Here is a 25374-nt window from a genome sequence, read left to right on the forward strand (position 1 = left end):
CACGGCAGCGCAGCGACGCTCCCCGGCGCCATTTCCCACCTCCCCCTAGCTCCACCCCAGTGTCTCCTGGCTCCACCCCCAAAGTCCCCAGATATTTTAAAAATGGGACTTGGCAACCCTAGCAGAAGGTGATACATGGGAAAATGAGGTCCCCCACTCACAGTACCTTGTGATCAACACCATGCAGCTGGGCCATTGTTTTCCTGGGTAAAGGCTGCCAGAAGTAGAGAATGAGGGAAAACTGAAGACAGAGGGTCAGATAAAGATATGTTGGCTGGTGGTTAGGAAGCAGAGAGGGAGGCAGGAAAAGCACAGAAGCCATTGGGGCTTTCAGGGAAAGAAAAGAGGAAATAGAAGGGGAAAGGAAAATAAGATGTTTGCTTGTTCAGTATATTGTTCATTTAGTATAAAATATACATGCGGCCACTTTATTATTATTGCTATTATCTCTTCCAGTATATGGTGTTCTGTAGGTTACATTTGTCTGAGTAGTTTTGAATTATCCAAGCTCATCTTCAAACAATTAAGAATAATTGTATGAATGACACTTCCGTTAGAAATAGTTCAGAAGCAACGATCTTTGTGCTCAGTACAATTAAAATTTTACCAAGCAAACACATGGGAAGCCACCTGTGCTGAAGATAGCTGCAAAACAACAGATTTGAGCTGAGAATTCAGTTTCTATTCCTGCCCAGTACAGAAGCTAACAGGTTTAATTAACAGCTAGATTTAAAGGTTCACAGTTGCCAACAAGTTTTTTTTTTTTAACTAGCAGAAGAACTAGTTTTTTTAAACTAACAGAAGAACTGGAGCTAATAAACGCATGGAGGACAAGATACCCAAATTCAAGAGATTTTACATACTGCTTACCTAGTCATCAGTCCTGGTCAAGAATTGATATGTGCTGGCTTTCTACAAGTTTGATGAAAGAATTGGCGAAAGTAGAGATCCAGCCTAGGGTGATATCTGATCATAGTCCAGTAATTATAAATCTCAGAAGAATGCAAAGAAGAAAGAATTAGAGGTTAAACATACAAATACTAAATACATACATACAAATACTAAAAGACAAAAACTTTCTCCAGGAAGCTGAAGAAGAATGAAATTTTTTTTCAAACAAAATGTAACTTAGGAGGTGAAGATGCAGGTGGTATGGGATGCAGCTAAAGCATACTTTAGGGGGCTGGCACTTAGATTCATTGCCAAGAAAAAGAAGGAAAGAATTGAGAATTTTCAAAAGCTAAAGAAGCAGGCAGAACAAGCTGATAAAAATTTGAAACTACAACCAACAAAACAAGAATTTCAAGAGAAAATAAAAAAGATAAAAACATCAACTTAATTTATTATTGGTGGAAGAAGTAGAGAGAAAATTGAAATATGCAAAACAAAATTACTTTGAACATGCTAATAAACCTGGGAGATGGTTGGTGTACACACTGAAAAAAGAAAATGCGAAGAGAATTATAACATCATTGAGAGATAGAAATATAGAGAAATTTCAAAAACAGGAGATACTTCAAATTGTGGAACAATTTTACAAAAAGCTATATGAAAATAAACAAAGGAAGGCCTAGAAGACTATCTTAAACAAAATAATCTTAATAAACTTGCAGATGACCTGCGGAAAATTTTAAATGAACCAATAATGATAAGAGAAGTATGTGAAGTGATAGCTTCTCAAAAAAAATTGGCAAATCACCTGGTCCAGATGGCTTACCAGCAGAATTTTACAAAGCTTTTTAAGATTGTCTATCGGTCCCATTTAAACATCTGATAGAAACTATTCAGAGAGAAGCCGAAATTCCATGGACATGGCAAGAAGTCACAATATCTTTAATCCCCAAGGAAGGTACAGACTTGAAAGATGTAAAGAATTTTAGATCAATTTCACTCTTGAATGTGGATTATAAGATTTTTGCTTCTATCCTGGCACAATGCTTGAAGAATATTCTGTTGGCTATTATACACTGGGATCAAGCAGGATTTTTGCCAGGAAGATATCTGAAAGATAATGTTAGGACTATATGCAATATACTGGAGTATTATGGAAGTTATCCAGAGAAGCAGCTAGCCTTAATTTGCTTAGAGGCAGAGAAAACCTTTGACAACGTCCGATGGCAATTTATGATACAACAATTAAGAGGCATGGAATGTGGTGAGAATTTTTTGAAAATGATACAGTCAATATATTCATCTCAAAGTCCCAAAGTGATGGTGAACGGTGAATTAACGGAATCAATTACTATCTAGAAGGGTACAAGACAAGGCTGTCCGCTGTCAACACTTTTATTTATCTTATGTTTGGAGATTTTGAATAAACAAATAAGAGAAGATTCTAATATTAAAGGTGCATTGGTCAAGGGTGAGCATCACAAATTGAAGGCGTTTGCAGATGATTTGGTCTTCATATTAGAACAACCACTTAACTCAATTGACTGCTTGACAAATAAGATTACCCAATATGGTTATTGGGCAGGATTGAAGATAGATTATGGAAAAATGAAATTTTTGACTAACACCATGACAATAGAACAAATCCAATCCTTTCAAGAAAAGTCTAAAACCGAAAATCTACAAAAGTATTCCAAGATGGGTATCCCCTGTTGAAGCTTTTACACCACCAAATCATATGAAATTAAACAATGCTTTAAGTATGAGGATTTATTGCAACAAGATAAGCAACTAAAAACTAAGGAAAAACTAGAAAGCAAGAATACTGATAGGAGCTGGTGGCTCAGAACGCAAATAGAGTCCAGATATGTAAAGGATAAGGTAATAGGGTTTAACATGGATCAATATCGATTTGATAAGATATTTTTAGGCCCTCAAGAAAAATGAATTTCAAAAATTTATTCTTACTTACTACAGATGACGATGCAAGATGAGTTTCTGAAAGACTGTATGGTACAATGGGTGAAAAATATAGGGCATAATATTGTTAGATGAATGGGAGACTTTATGGAATTCAAAGATTAAGCTAACTAAATCAGTTTCTTTTAAAGAAAATGTGTATAAAATGTTCTATTGATGGTAAGTCCTCAAAAACTTTTTAAAATGTATTCTAATATGTCTAACAAATGTTGGAAATGTACAAAGCAGGTGGGGTTGTTTTACCACATGTAGTGGACTTGTGAGAGGGCGAAAGATTATTGGAAGATGGTCCATGAACTATTACAAGAGATTTTGAAGATGCAGATCCAGAACTGTTTTTGTTGAATATGTTCCCTAAAGACTATACAAAAGAAACAAGACATTTGATGGCACATATTAATACTTCAGCTAGGATTTTATTTGCTCAGAAATGGAAACCCAAGAGTTACCTACAAAGAGTTGATAGGGAAAGTACTGGAAGTAGCGGAGATGGACTATTTATCTTTAATGCTTGTTGGGAAATCCAAAGAGGAAGCAAGAAAATATTGGGAGAAGTTATAAGTATAGATACTTAAACTGCTTTAATGATGAATGGTGGTAGATACTCTTCAAATTATTTGATTGGAATATAAACCAAAAATGAACTAAATTGACAATCAAAATGGGAACTTACAATAGAACTCTATTTGACTAATGCGATAAGAGGCTAAATGGGTAATAATAATGATGAAACTTCTTTATATTTGGTGATACAGTAATATGCAGAATGTTTTCTATACTTATTGAACAGATGTTTTATTACTTTTCTGTATCCACTTTCCCTTTCCCTTTTTCATTTGAAAAAATAAAAATCTTTAAACTGAAAAAGACCAACAAAAGTTTTATTCAAAGTATACACTTTTGTGTGTAAGTACACTTCTTCAGATACAGTGAAACAGAATTTCTTCAACCATTACATATAGAAAGAGGGAGGGAGAGGGGTTAGTTGTCAGGAAGGGCCAATTAAAGTCAAAACAGAGGCAGAAACAAAATTGGAAATTACCATTCCATATATATAGGTAGAGGGTGAGCAATAAGTTATCATACAGCATAATTAAACTGCAATAAATGCAGATGCCAGCCTTGCTTCTACATACCCCCAGACAACACAATAATTGGACCTAACTTAATCCCCCAGAAAGGCCATTTTATTTTATCGCTTATTTGGAATAATAGATTAGAATAGTAGATTGTAAATAGAATAATGAATGGAGGAAATTGAAATGTATTTTTAATAATAATAATAATAAATTTATTTTTGTATCCCACCCTCCCCTGCCAAAGGCAGGCTCAGGGCGGCTAACAGGCATGGTAAGTACCATGGTTACAATAAAATACAAATAAAATACAGTCATTACTATAGACAGTTAAAATAAATTAAGTTACATTCATAAATTAAACTAGAACTTAGATACAAGAGAAAACCATTATGATTTATCAATTAAGGTGCTACATTCAGAGTATGTATAGAATGGCTAGCTGTCATATCCCGGACTTCATCCAAAAGCGAGCTGAAAGAGGGCGGTTTTACAAGCCCTGCGAAACTGATTTAGGTCCCGCAGGGCTCGCACCTCCTCTGGTAGTTGATTCCACCATTGGGGAGCCATTGTTGAGAAGGCTTGCTCCCTCGTTGATTTCAATCTAGCCTCCCTTGGTCCAGGGATTTTTAAAAGGTTTTGAGAACTAGATCTCAGTGCTCTCTGAGGAACATATGGGGAGAGGCGGTCCCTAAGGTAGGCAGGTCCTCGGCCATATAGGGCTTTAAAGGTAATAACCAGCACCTTGTAGCGAACTCGGAACACAATTGGCAGCCAGTGCAGTTCCCGCAGCTGAGGCTGTACGTGTTCCCACCGAGGTAGTCCCACTAACAGCCTGGCTGCCGCATTCTGCACTAGCTGCAACTTCTGGGTTTGGTACAGGGGCAGCCCCATGTAGAGGGCATTACAGTAGTCTAGTCTCGAGGTGACCATTGCATGGATCACAGTTACCAGGTCGCTACATTCCAAGAAGGGGGCCAGCTGCCTCGCCCTCCTAAGGTGGAAAAAGGCGGATTTAGCAGTGGCAGCTATCTGGGCTTCCATTGTCAAGGAAGGCTCCAGTAGCACTCCCAAACTTTTGACCCTGCGCACTGGTATCAGTGACGCACCATCAAAAGTTGGTAGGGAGATCTCCCCTCCAGGCCCGCCGCGGCCTACGCAAAGGACCTCAGTCTTCGCTGGATTCAGTTTCAGCCCGCTCAGCCTGAGCCAACCCGCCACGGCTTGCAACGCCCAGTCCAGGTTTATAGGGACATCATCAGTCCGGCCATCCATCAGTAGATAGAGCTGGGTGTCATCAGCATACTGGTGGCAACCCAGCCCATACCCCCGGGCGATCTGGGCTAGGGGGCGCATGTAGATGTTAAACAACATTGGGGAGAGAACCGCCCCCTGAGGCACCCCACAATTAAGTGGGTGTCTCTGGGACAGCTCCCCTCCAATCGCCACCCTTTGTCCCCGACCTTCCAGGAAGGAGGAGAGCCACTGTAAGGCTAGCCCCCGAATTCCTGCATCGGCGAGGCAGCGGGTCAGCAGCCGATGGTCGACCATATCGAACGCAGCCGATAGGTCTAACAACAGCAACACTGCCAAGCCGCCTCGATCCAGGTGTCGCCGGAGGTCATCCATGAGGGCAACCAGAACTGTCTCCGTCCCATGGCCCGGGCGGAAGCTGGACTGGCACGGATCTAAGGTGGAAGCGTCATCCAGAAATTCCTGTAATTGCAACGCCACAGCCCTCTCTATGATTTTGCCCAAAAAGGGCAAGTTTGAGACCGGCCGGTAATGGGCCAATTCGGCCGGGTCTGATGTAGCCTTTTTCAAGAGAGGGCAGACCACTGCCTCCTTCAGGGGTGTTGGAAAGGAGCCCTCTGAAAGAGATCTATTTATGATGTCCCATATAGGACATCTTAGCTCCTCCTGGCAAGCCCTAATTAGCCAGGAGGGGCATGGGTCCAGATCACAGATTGTTGGGCGCGCAGTGATGAGAATTCTGTCAACTTCCTCCAAGCTGAGCGGGTCAAAGCAGTCCAAGATCAAACCAGAAGACACGCATTGGGCCTCGAGTTCACTTACTGTATCTAAATTGGCAGGGCAGTCGTGGCGGAGCGACTGGATCTTGTCAGCAAAAAATTTCGCAAAAGCCTCACAGCCTATCTCCAATTCCTTAACGTTTAGATTGCCCTGAGGCAATGTAGTAAAATTCTGAATTATCCTAAACAATTGTGCCGGGCACAAATTTGCTGACGCAATCTTAGCCGCAAAGTATGTTTTCTTTGTGGCCTTGATTGCCATCTCATAGGACCTCATAAACTTCCTATAAGTTGTTCTAGTCGCTTCGTCACGGGTGCACCGCCATTGCCTCTCTAGCCGTCTGAGACCTTGTTTCAGCTGTCGTAACTCCGGGGTATACCACGGGGCCAGCCTAATCCGAGGTCGTAGAGGGCGTCAAGGTGCGATTTCATCAATGGCCTTAGAGAGCCAGGTATTCCAGGTCTCCACCAGGCCATTGAGAGAATCGCCAGAGGGCCAGGAGTCCTGCAGAGCCATTTGGAACCGTTCCGGGTCCATCTGGCTCCGTGGGCGAGCCATAATGGGCTCGTCGCCTAAACAGGTTTGGGGTGGCATATCTATACGAGCCCTGAGGGCGAGGTGGTCCGACCATGGCACCGCTTCAGCGGTTATATCGCCCATTTTTCTGGAATGCAGACAGGGGAGATAAATCTGCACAGCCAATCACCTACTTTAAAGAAGGAGATACTGTAAAGTCACCTCCTTGTTTGAGTGGAGATGTATGGCAGGGTCTCAGTTAATTATTCTCAGCATTCTACAATTAAGGATACATCAATCTCTTTTTGACATTTATTTACTTTACTGTTTTGTTCCAGCATTGAACCATATAAACTAAGCTTATTATTCCTCTTTGATCCTTGAATCTGTTAAACATCCTCTACCTATATGTTTGCACTGGTAATTTCCAATTTTGTTTCTGTCTTGACTCTAATTGGCCCTTCCTGGCAACTAACCAACCCCCGCTTTCTATATGTAATGGTTGAGGAAGTTCTGTTTCACTGCATCTGAAGAAGTATGCATGCATACTAAAGCTTGAATAAAACATTGTTGGTCTTAAAGGCGCCACTGGACTCAAATTTTGTCCTGCTACTTCAGACCAACATGGCTACCCACCTGAATGACTGAAAGTATCCCTGTGGGGGCCTAACACATAAATTAACAACAGGGTATTTTTAGCTTGATCGTAAGCATGTTTACTTCAGAGTAACTCGGTGACTTAAATGGAACTTGTTTCCTAATCCTACTAATGTGATTCAGATTCAGTTTTAGGACTAAACATAGAAACTATGGGGTTGATCCAGAGAAAGAGTATACCAAAGGAGATAGGTGGAACGTGTCTAGCTGTGCTTTCCTTTACCTGTCTATCAACTGTCACAAAATTCCTATCTGAGGATTGGCAAAGCCTGTAATCACAGTGCAGCACAAGACACACTACAATGGTGACGTGTGACGTGTAATCAATTAAAATGAGCTTTCTTCTTCTTCTGCTTGCAGCTTGCGTCAACAAAAGAAAGAGAAAGAGGCATTTTTATCTGATCACTGGTCGTCACTGTTTCCCTCATTCTGTGGTAAATTTTGTTTCTGAAGCTGTTTCAATCTTCAAACAGGCATTTCAGGAAAAACAGCAACTTACTTGAGGAAGGGAAAGAGCTACTCTTTTGATACCTTTTGTGAACTCCTATGATGAATTCAGCCTTGCATTATGTAATCTTAGCACATCTTTTCCAACAAAAAATACTAATGATGAAGATGATCTGGATCAAAAGAACAAGATGGAACAACACAATCCTTTTCCTTAGTTGTACATCTCACCCCACCCCCAAAGAAGGGAAACTTGAAAGGAAGTTATTTTGGCATGTGATTTGGAATTGGTACATAGATGGAAAAACATATATGCCTATGTTTTCTAAAGCTATTCATGCTTCCAGAAGCAGCTTCTCCTGTTTAAATAGCAGCATCAAGTTAATGGGACATATTTGTATTTAATATATAGTTCAGACCAAAGGATCCAGTCCTAGCTATACTTGTGTTTAGTTTAACCTTTAGTTACTTAATATGTATTATTATATTATGTCTCTCTAATTTTTACCACTTCTGTTGAAGAAGGTATGTGAAAGGCATGTGTAAATAAAGACATATTACAATTGCATATGTATATTTTTCATGTCATTGTGCTCTATGAAGTTCCAGTTCACAAGCTAAGGTTGTAAAAATATAAGAAAACATTCTTTCATAAATATGGTTACCCTTTGTGAAATTCAAGAATAATTGAAATTCATATTGGGATGTGCAGTAGCAAATGTTGGAGCATATTTAGGGAAGCTGAAAATTCTCTTACTGATAACTTGTCAAATGGACATTACATTAAATTGTTGATTTGTTTTTTCTTTTTCTCTCTCTTTTGCCACAATAGTTAATATGGTTATGATATAGTATGTTTTGTTTCTGTGCCTCTGTGCGTGTGTGGAAAATAAATATCTCTCTCTGTCTGTCTATCTTGTCACCTGACCTACGAATTACCTGGACCTAGAAACTTGAAGTTTGGGGAGAACATTCCTTTCATGATGTCCACAGCCACTAAGAAAGGATTTTAAGACGTTTGCCCACTAAGGGGGTAAAAAGGAGTAAAATGTATTTCCCTGTAAGGATACAGTGTGGCAAGGAAACTGCTGCCTCTCCCCCCTCCCCCCCCTCCGCCCAGCTCACAGAGGTAGTTAGAGGGAAAGGTCATTTGCATAGACCACCTGATTGGACATCGCCCCCAACATTCTGTCAGTCTTCCTGTGGAGCCTGGCTGGTCTGAATTAGTTACAGGAAACTGCTGAGAACATTCCATACCTCATCCCCCCCCCCCAAACGGCTGGGACACAGAGGTCATTTGCATTTGTGGCCTGATGGGTCCTCATCCACAACATCCTAAACAGCATGCATTTCCCTATTGGGAGTCATAGAATGTGCCCTGAGATAAAATACACCTCCCAGTCTTCCTCTAAAAATTCACATGGGAAGGACTGAAGTCAACATCATGAATAGCTGAATTTGTTCTGGGTTGAAACAAAGACTTTTTACCAGCCTGCTGTCTATCCATATTCTTTTAGTTGCTAAATTACCTCTAATAAGTAATCCATTCATAACTGTAAGGATTCCCATCTACTCCACTACATCACAAGAGATTCCTATATTATGTATATACTGCACCCCAATCAGTTGAAGGCTGCAATACTATGCATACTTACTTGGGAGTAAACTTTATTGAAGACATTTGCCTTCCTTCTATAAGGCTAGCCATAGGATTGTGCTGTACAGCTGTTTCCTTTCCCTATAGCATTTGTTCCCTTACATGATTTTAGATCTCCTTGAGTCACAAAAATGAGTGCTAGACTTTAACTGAGAACCAAATATCCCCTGCCATGTGCAGGTAGCTGTGTGCACACAACTCCCATCATATCCTATATATTCCACTTGCAAGGTAAAACTTTGCCAAGGAAAGGAAAATTGTCAAGATAAAATTTCTTTATAAATATACTGTAGAACTTCTTTGCCTAATTTTAGGAATCTTAGATGGCTAACAGAAATCTATTGAAACTTAGAACAATCTGTTCATGTTATGTTATCATGGATATAGTATATTAAACACCACAAAGATTGGTTCTAAATGCCAAATAAAGTTTTCCTTAATACTGTCTTTACTATTATTTGGGCATCACAGTTTTATAGGGTTTGTGATCTGTGGTATTTTCTTTGGGTTACTACTGACATATTCAATTTCTCTACTTGGCTCTTCTTTGATGCTTCCTTCCCTTTGGAATCAGTTTCTAGTAGATGTTGGAGTTGTCAGATGTTCTTATTCATGCCAGCTTTTGAGTAATTGGTCACTGAACAGTTTTGTGTTTGAATGTATTGAGAATATTTGAAAGTTGAGCCTTCTGATTCTGGGCTGTTACCATTGTTCGTGACATTGTTAGTGTATTAGTTGTTTAATTTTATTTTTAATTTATGATGATAACTCTAGTATTCATTTGTGTAAAGCACTTCGAGCAATTAGAAAAAGCAGTCCTAAATATTTTTAATAAATAATAAAAATGTCTCTATAGCATTGAGTAATTCTTACCACTGCAAAAATTCTCTTCTCTATGGATGGATCCATATATGAATATTTTGAATATGAGGATATCCTAGATCACATGGGTACTTTTCATATCCTCCCTCCAGTTCAACAGGGAAATTGGCATCAACAGTGTCTACATTGTCCCTGCTAACCAGTGTGATAGAAACATCTGTATGTTGTCAATGTAACATTGAACCATAGAATTTCGCCACAGTAGCCACACTGGAAAGTTAATGCATGACTATTCATTTAAAATTAATATACCCCATGTTTTCAGCTAGTTTTGTTTATTTTATATAGTTTCAGTTCATGCAATAACTATCTACATTAGTTCCAAATGTAAGAAACCACAGACCATACCTTTGCAGATCATTTAAATTGGCGAAGTAGAATATGAGGCCAGACGATAATAATTTAAACTACTGCTTATTACCTTTGAAGCCCTAAACAATCTTGATATATGAAGAGCTGTCTGTCCCCATAAAAATTAGGCTATTTTCCTCACAAACAAATCGTTGAACTTTTTTCCTGAGCCAAAATGGCCATTAGGGGTCATATTAGCAGTGCTGTGCAGCAATTTGAAAAGAGTTTATAAAGCTGCTAAAATGTAAACATCACAAAAATTGAAGAAAAAAGACTCCCATCTATTCAAGCTTGGCACAACAAAATAGGGGCAGTATGGTAGCAGATAGCATTTCATCACATTTAAAGGAAAATGAAACCTACCTATACCTTCTACTTTCAGGAAAAGTTACTCCCTTTTTTGCTACACCCTGATTTGGTGATTTAAGTAAAGGGAAAACAAAACTTAAATCTTATATATACAATTCAAAAATAATGCAAGCAATGTCAGTTTTCTGTCAATGTATAAAGTTTATTATGAAAAGTTGTGTTTAAAAATATTTAAGTTTCAGTTATTTGAAGTGAGATGCATTTATTTATAGATATATTATATTTACATACTCATGTTGCAAGAAGTTATGTCAATTGATTTTCTTAACGTGACAAATTTGGCATATTTGTTCAATATAAACTGTGATTAACATGCTGAAATACAATTTTTAAAAGAGAAGAACTACAATAAAACTGTTAAGGCTGAGTTGGATCATTGTTCCCTTGTGATGAAAAATAAACTATCTTCTCTTTCAGTATTATAGCTCTCCAAGATATCCCATAGTCTTACACTAGTTCTTGGGCCCGTAACTATGCCCAAGTGGGGGCAGGCCCCTCCACCCTCACCCATGTGTAAATAGACTGACCCCACCACTTAACAACCCCAACTGCACACTGGGTTGATGGGGTGGGAAGAGGATGGCAGTGGGGTGAGAGCTTATGGGAAGGGCCTAGAGTGCCAGCTGCACTACCCCATAGCCGCCTGCTCAAACCATTCATCCACTGCTCCCACTGCCTCCCCAGAGATGCACTCAGGATGCTCACTCAGCTGCCAGCTCTGCCTGCCCTAGTCTACTCAGCCACCATCACACTGTGCAGGGATTCTAGGGCTCCACTGCCACTGTGGCAGCAAGGCTGGTCTCTTCCCACCATAAAGCCAGTGAGGACCAAGTCAGGCTGCCTTCCCTGTGCTCCCCAGGGCACTGGCTCAACCCACCTGCCTCCCTCCTTCCTTCCTCCTCCCCACCTTCCTCCATCTTGCTGGGGTCAAAAAGCCCTGGAAGAGTTTCCAGCACAAAGAAGAGAAGGAGCACCACCACTGCCATCTGCTCCCTCTACAGCACCGCCCTCCCAAGCTGTTCTTCCCCTAAAGGAGCCACCTTGGCTTGCTCTGGGTGCTTGTTTCCCAGGGAGGGCCAACCAAAAGCCACCAAGATGCCACCAGCCAGGAAAGAGGGTTATTGCTGTGGGGAGGGGATTATTGGCAGCCTTCTGGCCCCTCGGAACAAAAAACTGTCCCTGTGCCCCTCCAAACTTTAAATCCTGGCTAAACCCCTGCTAGTTCTTGTGTGTTCAGGAAGAGATATTTTGTCCCCAATTGTCTCTGGTTGAAAGTTTTTCATTCATATTTTAGTGTTAGAGTCTGAGTGTTATTTATTTCTCAAATATATAATCCATCTTTCAGTCAAGGCTTTCAAGTCCAAACTAGCATAATTTACTCCAGAGCTATTTAGAATATTTCTCTAGTACTGTACCCTGTCATGGCTACAGATGGCAATCTGACAGCAATGTTAATTCTGTGAATTAGGTAGATCATGAGAAGGAGGGCAGGAAGGGTTGCATCAGTCTTAGTTTTTGTGGCCCTTTCTTACGTGCCCAGGGAAATGCTGATTGCCACTTTGGGGTCAGTCAGCAATTTTTCTCCAGGCTAGTTTGGTAAGGGATCCTGGAGGTTTTTGCCATCTTCTGGGCATGAAGCAGGGGTCACTGGAGATATGGGGTGGGGGAAGGTGACATTCCTGCATTGTGCAGGGAGTTGGAATAGATGACCCTGAAGGTCCCTTCCAACTGTATGATTCAATGGAATTATTAACAAAAAAGTTGGTTGAAGTATAAATGCACTCATAGAGTGGCAGAGGGATGGGATTCTTTGTCAGAACTCTCTATCAATGTAGCCATGGCCCTAAATTTTGAAGACCTGAGTCAAGCTTTTAAGGATAGAACATTTTGGTAACCTTAATTCATAGGGTCACCATAAGTCAGAAGTGACTTGATGGCACTTAACACATGCACACATCAAGGAACCTCCAGTTCTGTGTTTGCAAAATATGTTTCATTTTCTAGGTAGAGCCCCAGGACCAAAGGATTTGTATTCTTTAAAATAAATTTGGGGCACCAGGGATACACTGTAATTACATATGACTACAGATACAAAAGTGGTACAGGTCATGCATATACAGAATATATATGCAGAGGAACATCTAAATCATTTTCATCATAGACAAAAAAATTCCCAGGGGAATAAACTGAACCCTTAGCTGAAATAAGTGGATTGTATAAAGCTCACATTTGTGAGATTTGAAGATACTTTTAGTTTTTCTGCTGTTCGATACTATAATTATCCTTATATTCTATAAATGCACATAAACAAAGAGCAATCTTGTAGTGTTCATAGACAACTATATTGTATTATGCTCAAGGAAACTGATTTAATTTTGCACCTGGCAAAACCACTGAGAACCCCTAGGCAGCCCTCCAGCTGTTTGCTAATTTAATCGCCTTCACATTGTAATTGTCAAGAGCAAAGCACCACAGAATAGGCCACCTCTTGGTCAGGGAGCGGGGCGGAGAATCAATTTCTCAAGGAGAAGCTGGTACAATGTCAGCAGCATGGCTGACCTAGAAACTGAAGGGATTTTTTTCTTCACACTGGCTGTTTTGGCTGCACATGAATATATCACATGCTGGGAGTTTTAGCATAAGACACAATACACTTGAATATACCTGGTCAGTCAGAGTTTATTTGGAGGTGCTCCGCAAATGCACTTAGGAAGCCATAGTAAACACTGAATGTGCACCAGTGAAGACCATTAGTTTTATGGGACTAGCATTATGGCACAAATCGTAGCATATAAAGTTTGACACTATCAGCATTAATACTTACAAGCAGGGCTTTTTTGGTAGAAAAAGCCCAGCAGGAACTCAGTTGCATATTAGGCCACTCCCTCTGACATCACCAATGTTTCACATGGGGCTTTTTTTGTAGAAAAATCCCAGCATGAACTTATATGCATATTAGACCACATCCCCTGACACCAAGCCAGCCGGAACTGCGTTCCTGCGGGGGGGAAAGCCCTGCTTACAAGAATGAATAAATTGTTATGTATCTTGTTAATATGTGTGTATGTATAAGCTGCCTTGAAAGTTTTTGGAAAGGCAGGATAACAGTGTTCAAAATGATTAAATAATCTTCCCCAATATGTCATTTTTATTAAATTAACAGGCATATGACCAGTCAAATCTTTCTAGACCTGAGAATGTGAGAGGTAAGTTTTTTTCAGCTTCCATACAAATTCCACCAGATATTTGAAGAATTCTCTTTGCATATATATGTATGCTATAACTTGTAGCCATACAGTTGAATCCAGAGGCCCAGGAAAGCTCTAGTGTACACACACAGCTTGTGTGCCTAGACTGCTGTGGTTGTTTCTAAAAAGATCTGCATATATGTGCATGCATATCTGCTATTTTATTAGTATGAAAAGAGAAGTTTTTAGATTAGGAGAGTGTGGACATGTGTACTCTCAAAGATATTACTGTAAGCCCAGCCATTCGCATTACAGTAGAAGTATAAGGGATGCTGTTCCTTCACACATGAAGATTCCAGAGCTTAGAAAAGGTCATACTAACACTCTCTCCAATGTTTTCTTAGTTATTCAGTTTATGGGGGAAATGCTATCATGTAAATCATGCCATGGTCTACTTACAAATCAGGTAGGACTGTTCATGTTATGCACTGATGTGGGAAAGAAGGGCTCTGGCTCAGACTTCTAGCATTATTTGAGAAAGGAGCCTAAAAGCAGGATACAGATGAAAGCATGGGAATGGACTACAGCTTCTCAGTGAACATACCATTACATCCTAGTGTCCCAGTGTTAACACAGAGTATGCCACCAAAAAAAGTGGCATCAGTGATGGCTTGGAGGAAATGGCCCAGCCTCCTTATCACTGAGTACATCGGAAGGAGGAAAAGGTGATGGCACCCTTTCCAGTGGACAGTGGTGACAAGAGCTGCCACGGTTATGGCTGTAGCACCTTGCAGATGCACAGCTACTGAGTGTCTAGTGCAGGGGTGGGGGACCTTTTTTGTGCCAAGGGCCATTTGGATATTTATAACACCATTTGCGGTCCATACAAAATTATTAACTTTAAAAACACTGCTCTGCCAAGAGAGAACAATTCAGGCCAGCAAAATTAATGTAAATAATGTTTTTTCTATTTGAAGTCATGTGGGGTGAGCCTACTTTGGCACACACCCCCTCCCGACCTGCTGCCCTAGGCAAATGCATAGGTCCAGGGCTTAAGGAAGGAAGGGAGAAAGGGAAAGAAAGAAATGGGGGGAATAAAGGGAAATGAAATGGAGAGAAGAAAGAGTAATAAAGGAAAATAAAGAAACGGGGGGAAAGGGAAATAAATGGAAATAAAGAAATGGAGGGAATAAAGGAAAATAAAGAAATGGAAGGGAAGAAAGAGAAATAAAGAAATGGGGGAAGAAAGGGAAATAAAGAAATGAGGGTGACACTTACCTGAACTGTGACAGTGACTTTTCCAGACCCTGCAGTGATCCTGGCTGGCCAGCCAGGCTTCAGGGAGGCTGCCATGCAGTGCAGCTAGCCCCCACGATCCCTGCTGGCCAGCCTGGCCTTGGTGAGGCTGCTGCACAGTGCAGCTGGGCCCCACCATTTGCAGGCCATACAAAATTATTAACTTTAAAAACAGTGCTCCACCAAGAGAGAACAATTCAGGTCAGCAAAATTAATGTAAATAATGTTTTTTCTATTTGAAATCATGTGGGGAGAGCCTACTTTGGCACACACACCCTCCCAACCCACTGCCCTAGGCAAATGCATAGGTCCAGGGCTTAAGGAAGGAAGGGAGAAAGGGAAAGAAAGAAATGGGGGGGGGGAAAGAAAGGGAAATAAATGGAAATAAAGAAATGGAGGGAAAGAAAGGGAAATATAGAAATGGGGGGAAGAAAGGGAAATAAAGAAATGAGGCAGAAACTTACCTGAACTGTGACAGTGACTTTTCCAGGCCCCACAGTGATCCTGGCTGGCCAGCCAGGCCCCAGGGAGGCTGCCATGCAGTGCAGCTAGCCCCCACGATCCCTGCTGGCCAGCCTGGCCCTGGTGAGGCTGCTTCACAGTGCAGCTGGACCCCACGATCTTCATCGGCAGGCCAGGCCCCAGGGAGGCCATCATGTGGCTTGGCCCAGCAATCCCTGAGGTCCAGTCCAAGTGATCTCGAGGGCCATTTAGAGCCCTCAGGCCGGAAGTTCCCCTCCCCTGGTCTAGTGGAACACAGTGCCAGCAAGTGATGTCATAAGAATGCACATGTTCTGAGTTACACTAGCCACTCAGTAGCTGTACATTTACATAATGTTGCAGGTTTGGAAGCATCAGCTCTGTCATCACCTCCCGACACCTGCCAGTAACTATTCTCCATCCTCCTTCCATAACAGTCAGTGGTGAGTTGAGCTCTGGGATTTCCCCACAACCCGCTCTATAAATTATTGCTATTGCAACATATTACTTTGTTTCTTAGTTAATCTAATGCCCTCATGGGGTTCAATATGTTATCCATAAACCTCATATATCTCTCATAACCGATCATGAAATTTGCATCAATTACTGCCCATGGACTTTGTGGTTTATCTAAATGTACTGAGGGCCTAATTACATGATACATTGTCTTCACCTCCCCGTCATGATTGCCAAGCGTCCTGCTGACCAGAAATGCATTGGAAGTTCCATGATCTGAACTTAATTTCTGTCATTATACGTGTAGTCCATCAGTATATGTAAATTTCTGCAATAGCAGCTCATTTGGGCTCTTTTAGGTTGAGAAAATGACGCTGGGATAAGTTAAGTCCTCTCTCCCTACATGCTGCATTCTTGATCCATGTTGTGCCCCTGTCTGCCTGGGAATTAAATTAGGAGGAGGCATGAGGACAGTGTATTATGTAGCTGAACCGCTAGATTTTATTCCAGTAGCACCTTAGAGACCAACAAGGTTTTTGGGATATAAGCTTTTGAGAACTGAAGTTCCCTTCATCAAATACATATAATGTAATTAGGACCCTGCTATTCAAATCAGTGAAGTTGTTTCTGATCCATGTTTGTAGAGCCTTGCGCATAGCAGGACCCTCACCCACCCCAAATATTTCTACCTGAATCTCAGGTTGAAGGTGAGGAGAAGGCCACTGGTTAAGAAAAAAGTTCCATTCTGTATGGATTTCTGTTACAGTGTTTTTCTGGCTTCAGCTGGACTGTAATGAAGTCTATAGTTCAGACTGAACTTCAAGGAAAAGCAAAAAGTTCTGAATGAGAGTGGACCAATACCAAATATGAATGATGACGAAGTATACATATGCTTATAAAACTATAATTTTATAAGCATGGTTATAAATCTATAGATCAGGATACAAATGGTCTAGATGAAAATGCACACTTAGGTTTTTTAAAGATTAATCTTATGGAGGTGGTTGCATAACTTGGTTATATAAATAGTGAAACTTTTACCAGCAATTTTTTTTATTTAGATATTTCAAAAGACCTGAAGAAATCAAAAATAATTTTCATAGTCGGTAAGTAAGAACTTGAAGCAATTATCCTATAGCAACTAGTGCACCAATATGGTTGATGCTTGCTGATGATTCCCCCACACCCTGGTCAGTCAGTCTTTTTTATGGCTCATAGGCCATTCAGAAACAGAAAAAAAACACTATGCTAGAGTTAATTACCTACATAAAATCTACATCATTTATCCTATAAGAATTTGCAATTCACGGGTTCTTATTGGAGTAGATTATACACAGGACTTTGTGGTTTATTTTCATTGCAGAGAACAAAAATTTAGCTACTCAGATTAGCAGACCAAGGACAAAATCTATCATTGGATGGAATGTTTTTGTATCATCCAGTCAGCAGTGCAGTTGGTCACATCGCACTGTAAATCTAGTCAGTAAATGCATGGCAGTAGCTGGAACTGTTAATAATGATAAATAATGTGCATATTGATGTGGAATCATTGGAGCTAAGTGGAACAGTAGGGGAAGAAGGCGCACCATGGGCTTTAGGCAATGTTTCTTGAAAATAAATATTTGACTGTTAAATTAGCTTTTTAAATGATCATTTTATTTAAAAACAAAACATAACATTCTTTTCTCACATTTTGTCAAAAGAATTCAGTAATACAGAGGACTCTGTGCTATAAGGTGATATATTTAAGAGGAAACACTTACTGACAAATACTACAAAATCATCCCAGTAGAGAGACAAGGATTGTTATGCCTCTTTATTTCAGAGGATTTCTGGGTACCTCTGAGTACTAGATACTGACTGCTAATTCTGCCCAGGTACAAAACAGTCACATTAATGTGGATACTAGATCATGTCTGTTCCTAGAGATAAGTGGAGCCTGAGCTGTAACCAGCTAATTTTGCACCCAAGGTAAGTATATAAAATTGCACCCTCCATAATTTCAAAGTAGTTATTTTAGTAAAACGAACAAACAAATGTGTAATTAAGAGGCTTTTGTTCCAGTGTTTCCTCAAACACTCTAAATCACTTTATTTGCATAATCACTGACTCTTTTTTTGTGCCTAGAAGGCTGGTGCCTTCTTTGCAGTACCCAAACCCCTTCTCTTTGGAACACCAGTACTCTTCTTGAGTTTTTGACTGATTTTTAAGGTCTCTACAGGCAGTTTCTAATTACACCACACCAGGAAATTCTTTACTCCTCAGAGAGTTTGACTGAGTAGGGAATCTTCTTCTCTCCCTAGAAGTTCTATAGCTTTTACTTTGGCATGAATGGGAGTCTTCTCTACTAATCAGACTTCCTTGCCAAACTTCCCCCAGTTCTGTTTCTTTGTTCAAACTACTCTCATCTAATGCTGAATTCAGACTGCACTCAGTCAAGGTAGAAAGCTGACTCTGTCAGCATTAAACCCTTTATCTGTCAGGGCTAGTCTTAGAGGGTCTCAACACATGTCTCTTCTCAGTTAAGGCAGGAATCTGGTTCAATCTATCCTCAGCATGGAGTTCTCTCAAGACTTTCTCTGCTCAGCTGATGCTAACTAATCAGATCTCTTGGAACAGCTTGTCACTCAATGCTGTTTCTGTGAAGAATGAACTCTTCAAAGTCCTTCAGTTTGGTGTAGTGGTTAAGTGTGCAGACTCCTATTTAGGAGAACCAGGTTTGATTCCCCACTCCTCCGCTTGCAGCTGCTGGAATGGCCTTGGGTTAGCCATGGCTCTCGCAAGAGTTGTCCTTGAAAGGGCAGCTGTTGTGAGAGCTCTCTCAGCCCCACCCACCTCACAGGGTGTCTGTTGTGGGGGAAGAAGATATAGGAGATTGTAAGCTGCTCTGAGTCTCTGATTCAGAGAGAAAGGCAGGGTATAAATCTGCAGTCGTCTTCTTCAGCTGTTTGTCAAGCACTTCTATGTTTTTAAAAAGTGCTGTCCATCACAAATACTATCTGAATTCTTTCTGTAACACATAATCTGTAATGGCTCATTCACACATGAAAGCCATCACTCAACATTGCCATCAAGAGATTGGCGTGTGACTCTAAAACAGTCCTGATGGGAGAAAGAAAAAGTATATGACTTTATTTTCTGCCATTAAGTCACAGCTGACTTATGGTGCCCTCATGGGGTTTTCAAGGTAAGAGATATTCAGAACTAATTTGCCTGGCTTTGTGTAGTGACCCTGGATTTCCATGATGGTCTCCCATCCAAGTAGTAGCCAGGGCTAATCCCACTTAGTTTCCAAGATCTGATATCAAACTAGCCTGGGCTATCCAGGTCAGGACAAAGTTTATTTCCACTTACATCTGGAAAAAGGGACGCCGGTGCTGTTCATCCTTCTGGATCTATCAGTGGACTTCAATACAGTTGACCATTTTGTCCTGATTGACCACCTTGCCTAACTGGAGGTAAGGGGTATTGCCTTTAGCTGGTTCTCTTTGTTCCTCCAGGGATGGTCTAAGAGGGTTGTTATCAAGGAAGAGAGGTCTTCCCTATGAGACCTGAATCATGGGATCCTCCCTCCAGTATTATCTAACATATATGTGCACCCTCTTGCCGAGATTGTCAAGAGGTTTGGAGCGGAGTGCTATCAATATGCTGATGACACTCAGCTTTTTCTCCTGCTGGACAAGCAGCCGGAGACAGGACTCTCAGTGCCTGGAAGCAGTATTCCAATGGTTAAGGGGGAGCTGGCTGAAGTTGAATCCATCCAAGATGGAAGTCATGTGGCTGGGAAAGATTGAGATGCTAGTTGGAGGGTCATACCCAAAACTCAGTGGTGTTCAGCTGACAGATGTAGACTGTAGAGTCTCAGGGTGTGGTTGGATTCTGAGCTATCATTAGATTAACAAATGTCCATGGAAGGGCAGTTTGCATTTTTTTTTCACCTATGACAGGTCTGCCAGCTGGGTCAGACCTTGCCATGTTGATCCATGCAACAATCTCCTCCAGAATACTGCAATTCATTTTACATAGGGCTACCCTTGAAATGCTTCAGCAACTGCAGGTAGTCCAGAATGCAGTTGCCAGATTGCTGATTGGAACATCATGGTCAGCAAATATTACTCCAATTCTGTGACAGATGCACTAACTATTAATTAGTCTCTGGATCTAATTCAAGTTGCTGCTGTTAACCTTTAAAGCCCTTAATGATCTGGGACCTGTTGGGCTTTTTTGAGCAGGAACGATCAGGAACGCAGTTTCTGCTGGCTTGGTGTCAGAGGGTTGGCCCAAAATGCAAATGAATTCCTACTGGGCTTTTTCTACAAAAAGCCCTGTGTGTAACAATGGTGATATCAGGGGGTGTGGCCTAATATGCAAATTAGTTTCTGCTGGACATTTTCTACCAAAAAAGCCCTGGGAACTGTCATACTTATGAGACCATCTCTCAGATTACAACCCTCTTTGGTTATCATCTAAGGGCCTTTGCAAGTGCCTGGCCCCAGAATGTTTCAGTTAGCTGTCACCAGGGGGAGGGCCTTTGCATTTGGGACCCCTACTCTGTGGAATGCACTCTCAGATGATACCTGTGCCCTGTCAGATTTGTTAAGTTTCCACAGGGCATGCAAGGCAAAATTGTTTAGGTTAGCCTTTGGAGGGTAATCCACATATTTAATAGTTTAATATCTTAATGTTAATATTTTTATTTTTTTTATGTTATTTTTACCTAATTACATGGTTTTAACATTGTAAATCACCGCAAGACCCTTTGGGTGAGTGACAACTAAAAAAAATCATATAAATATTTTGGGCCCTTCTTTTGCCATCAAGTCACAGCTAATTTATGGCAACCTTGTAGGGTTTCCAAAGCAAGAGAGTTCACAGGTAGTTTGCCACTTCCTGCCTCTGTGTAGTGACCCTGGGCTAACCAAGGGTGATCCTGCTTAGCTTTCAGTATCCAAAGAGATCAGACTAGCCTGGGCTATCCCAGTCAGGGCATTGTAAGCCAAAATGCCCTCAAAACAAGGTTGGGGAATTGTCAGGTGGGCACCTGGCTTAATCAGGATCTTTTACCTGTGTATACAGGATTCCATGTCCAGAAATTAATGCTTAAAAATATTAGGGACTCTAAGTAAAACAATTAAAATTTATTCCAGAAAATATAGGCTTACATACAAGATAAAATACTCATAAAATCATACATACAGTCCTAAGAAAAATAGAGAGAGAGATAGAGACAACACATGGGTAGACAAACAGGGTGATAATTACAGATAGTAGTCTTCAAGGAAGGCTCCAATGGCGACGAAAGAGGATGGGGGAAATGGGACCAAACTGACCAAGAATCGGGGATGGATCTAGACAGCGGAGATTGGGTACTGCTAGATTCACCTCTGAGTGGAGTTGGGTCAGAGGTTAAATAGACTACCTTAGACCCTCAGGGGATGGGAGGTACGGGGGAGGAAAAAGGGGAGGCTCTGCAGTGACATAAGGGCTGGACTTCTGCAGTAGCCAATAGCAGGTTAATTGGTGGCACCTAATTGGGTGCCCATAACTGACCAATGAACAAGCTTGGGCCCAGGTTACTTGATTGGCTGTACAGGTAACCATGGGTCAAGGGGGAGGCTCCAGACTGACAGTTGGGGAGAAGAATGGGAGAAATTACTGGGTGGAAGGGTGCTTGAGATTATTATACATCTAAAAAGGTGACAATAGATGGCCAAATTACTACCTAGGTAACACCCGGTTTGCACAAAGGAACTTGGCTCTGGCTGAAGATGGTCTTCCTCTTCTTCAGTGTTCTTCTTGCCACCAGTCTTTGTCTTGAGTTCTGTTGGACAAAGGCTTAGGCGGTCTGGCAGGGTCCACACCTGGATAAGCTTGATGGTTCCATGGGTGGGTAACATCTGCTGTGTACGTGTGCTTCCCGTTGTGCTGAAATGGAGTCTTGGCACTGCTGGAAGATAGCTGGTGTTAGCCTCCCAAAGTGGATTCTATGGTCGAGGCTGAAAACCGCATGGCCTAGATAGCTCCTAACGGCGCATTTTCTTCCGCTCCAAAACAGGGATGGCGTTCGCCTGAAGTGACTGGAAACCATCCATTCTCCTTGCTGGCGCTCTTCCAGGGACATGGAGCGCTGCTTTAGCGTTGTGGCTGTTAGTACTCATAAGTCCTTTCCCGTCTGGTAGGCAAACCCTCGTCCTTCTGGCAGATGTGTGAGATCTCTGTCTCCAGGCACTCTGGCAACCAGACGGGTGACCACGATGTTCTGGAAATTAGGGGCATTTCCTTACACTATAGACTCAATTTTACAAGATATAGAGCCTAACAGACTTCTTTCTCAACTAAAACCTGTCCATATGGTACTCAAAAGACACCCTATGTTCCAGGACTGAAGTTCCCCCACCTTACAGCCTTGTTTTGTTGCTGAGGATAGCCTACCATATCTCATACACATGAAGGTCTTGAAAAGATGTAAAGCTGCTTTGGCAATGAGTAACATATTGCAAGTGGGATGTATGTTCTTTCCTATTCATAATCTAAAGTCTGTGTTATACAAAAGAAGTTGTCGAGCATTTGTTACAGCAATTCAATTTGTCCCTCAGAATGGAATGAAATTTTAGTGGGACCAAGCATCAGAGAAGAAGCACTCAAGCAAATGTTGGATAAAAAAAAAACCCACAAGAAATCTTCAGCCAATATGGCTTGCATTTCTTTCAAATAACAATAACATTCAGTGCATGTTAAAGCATGAAATGCATAGTGAGCCCTTGGAATGACACTAAATAAATATTAAATGGTAGTAGCATCTGCTTTACCTCTTTGGTGATGCTTGTTATTTTGCTTCTTTTTGGTGGTCTCTTTTTAAAAAACATACAAAAAGAAAGTTACCAGAAGTCAACCTTTTTCATGTGGCAACTGATTTGGTGAATTCTTGTGATATGTGTTGTCAGCCTAAATCCACACTGCTGTTTTGCATCTGTTTGGGTTCCAAACTGTTTTTTGGGCTATCCACGTATCATTCTCCAATTTTGACCAATGTCTAGTTTTCCCCCTTTGCATTAATCTTTCCTAAACATGCTTTGTTACAATCTTTCCAGTAATACTGCAGTCCAAGAAGATTAGCATGCCATCTGGATAAGGTGTTCATTTTCAAAGCTCTCAAACACACTGGCAGCATTTTACTGTCATTGACCCCTTACAGCATTTCCCTCACCATAACACCATACCACTGGATGGCTTTGTGCCAGCTTTAACCCCCACCCCCCCAACTGCTATTTTTAAAGCCCAGCAACAAATCCTCTGACAGAACAAGGGGGCAGTTTGAGGGAGATGATGGCCAAAAAATGGTGTATAGGAAACCATGTGGCTGGCTATTCAGTTGCTGCTGTGAATGCCTTTGCATTTGCAGCAACAATAAACCCACAACAGAGTATCATGGCAGCCTTGTGGATGCAGCCTATAACTACTAACTCTACCAACACACCTCCAGATTTTTTTAGGATGCTTTAATTGCTTCACATTGACAATGCCAAGCAATCCTGAGACTTACTACTATGACAAATACCAAACAAAAAATCCATTCCTTATAGCTTCAAAACCCCAAAGCCATAAAAATAGTTATGTAAATTGACTTTTATTATTAGAATCAGCATTCAGATATCAGTGATAATAATACTAATCAATTAAAGAATTTCCCTTCTGTAGAGTTGCGGCATTGCACCACAGCATCCACTCCTGCTGATAAATATTGGCCACATTTTTTTCATCTTCTGAATAAGGAATAAGCAATAACTTTAGGTAAAGAATAAATAGTAACCACCATTGAATTGCCAATATAATGGCTTGAATGGAAACGTCATTTTCCAGCCAAAGAAGGCAGGGATGAATTGTGCCAATTTCACTCTCTTACTCCAGACCTCCACTTTGTCCTTGAGGGTCTCTTTTCTGCTGAATGCAGTATTTCAGAGATCTCTGTGAGCTGGAGGGGTAGTGGAAGAGTCCCATTCCATTGGTAAAGTGATCTCCTATCCAGGATGCAGATAGAGACCTTGAAATAAAAGAGGCCAAGAGCCTAAATGAACTCCCCACCTTTCCCTTTATGTTTTTTAATATATTACCTGATGAGTTCTGAAGAGCTGAAAAGCTTGCACACTATGGTATGTGATTTTGGCTGGTCTCAATAAATGGCATTTTTGTTTTTGAAATTTGTATTTACCATGTAAATCTTTGATAGGTTAATAGCAAGATATATTATTATTATTTTTCTTACTGACTTTTGAAAAAGGTACAATTTAATCAAAGATGTAATAATTGAACTGATTATTTCATTAAAAGATGTTGCTGCAAAGATATTTAAAAACAAAGCATCTAACAACATTATTTCTTTTCCCAAATTTCCCCATTGTTTCTTTTCCCAGATTCCCCAGATTTTTCCTGAAAAAGGAAAAAATGGGCTAATTAAAAGATTGAAGGATTTGGCAGTAATTAACTGAAAAACAAGCCCAGGAGACAGCCCAGGCAGTTATGCTGCTGTTCTAGTACAGACACTGAAAGGAAAATTAAAAGCCAGAAAAGCAAAAATAAGAGAGGTTTAAGGTTATAATGAATACAACACATGCAAAAAACCCCACAGATTGTATAGTTTGTTTGTTACTACTGTTGTTTTGTTACATCTCTCCACAGATGATAAGAAGCATTGCAAAGAGGGAAAATGTTTTCCTTCTTTTCCTATTTATTTAGCTAATTATTTCATTTTGTTCCCCAGTAGGGACCCAAAGCTGCACAAAACATAATTCTTCTCTCCTCCATTTTATCCTAACAACAACTCTGTGAGGTAGATTAGAGAGAATGACTGGCCCAAGCTCACCCAACAAGCTTTCATGGCAGACTGATCCCTGTCTAACCCTCTAATCCAGGGGTGTTGAACTCATTTGTTATAGGAGGGCTGGATCTGACACAAATGGGACTTGTGTGGCTGGGCCATGTGTGTCATAAAATGTAATGTGAGGTAGTGGAGAGATAAACTTTATAAAGGACATAAACACAAAGATACTGTGTTTTAACTTAAAATACAAATATGCTTAAAACTCTTGCAATATTT

The 25374-nt window shown here is 40.8% G+C and overlaps 1 protein-coding gene across 1 annotated transcript in view; it reads left to right on the forward strand.

Annotated features, from left to right (window-relative positions):
- The window catches only part of AK5 (adenylate kinase 5), a 199252-nt gene that overhangs the window by 130988 nt on the left and 42890 nt on the right, over positions 1 to 25374 (forward strand). The window contains exons 9-10 of the mRNA XM_060232045.1: positions 14024 to 14066; positions 17342 to 17386. Of these exons, the coding sequence (XP_060088028.1) occupies positions 14024 to 14066; positions 17342 to 17386 (88 nt within the window). The remainder of the gene's footprint in view (positions 1 to 14023; positions 14067 to 17341; positions 17387 to 25374) is intronic.

This window comes from Heteronotia binoei, chromosome 2 (genome assembly GCF_032191835.1).
Source record: "Heteronotia binoei isolate CCM8104 ecotype False Entrance Well chromosome 2, APGP_CSIRO_Hbin_v1, whole genome shotgun sequence".
Lineage (NCBI taxonomy): Eukaryota > Metazoa > Chordata > Lepidosauria > Squamata > Gekkonidae > Heteronotia > Heteronotia binoei.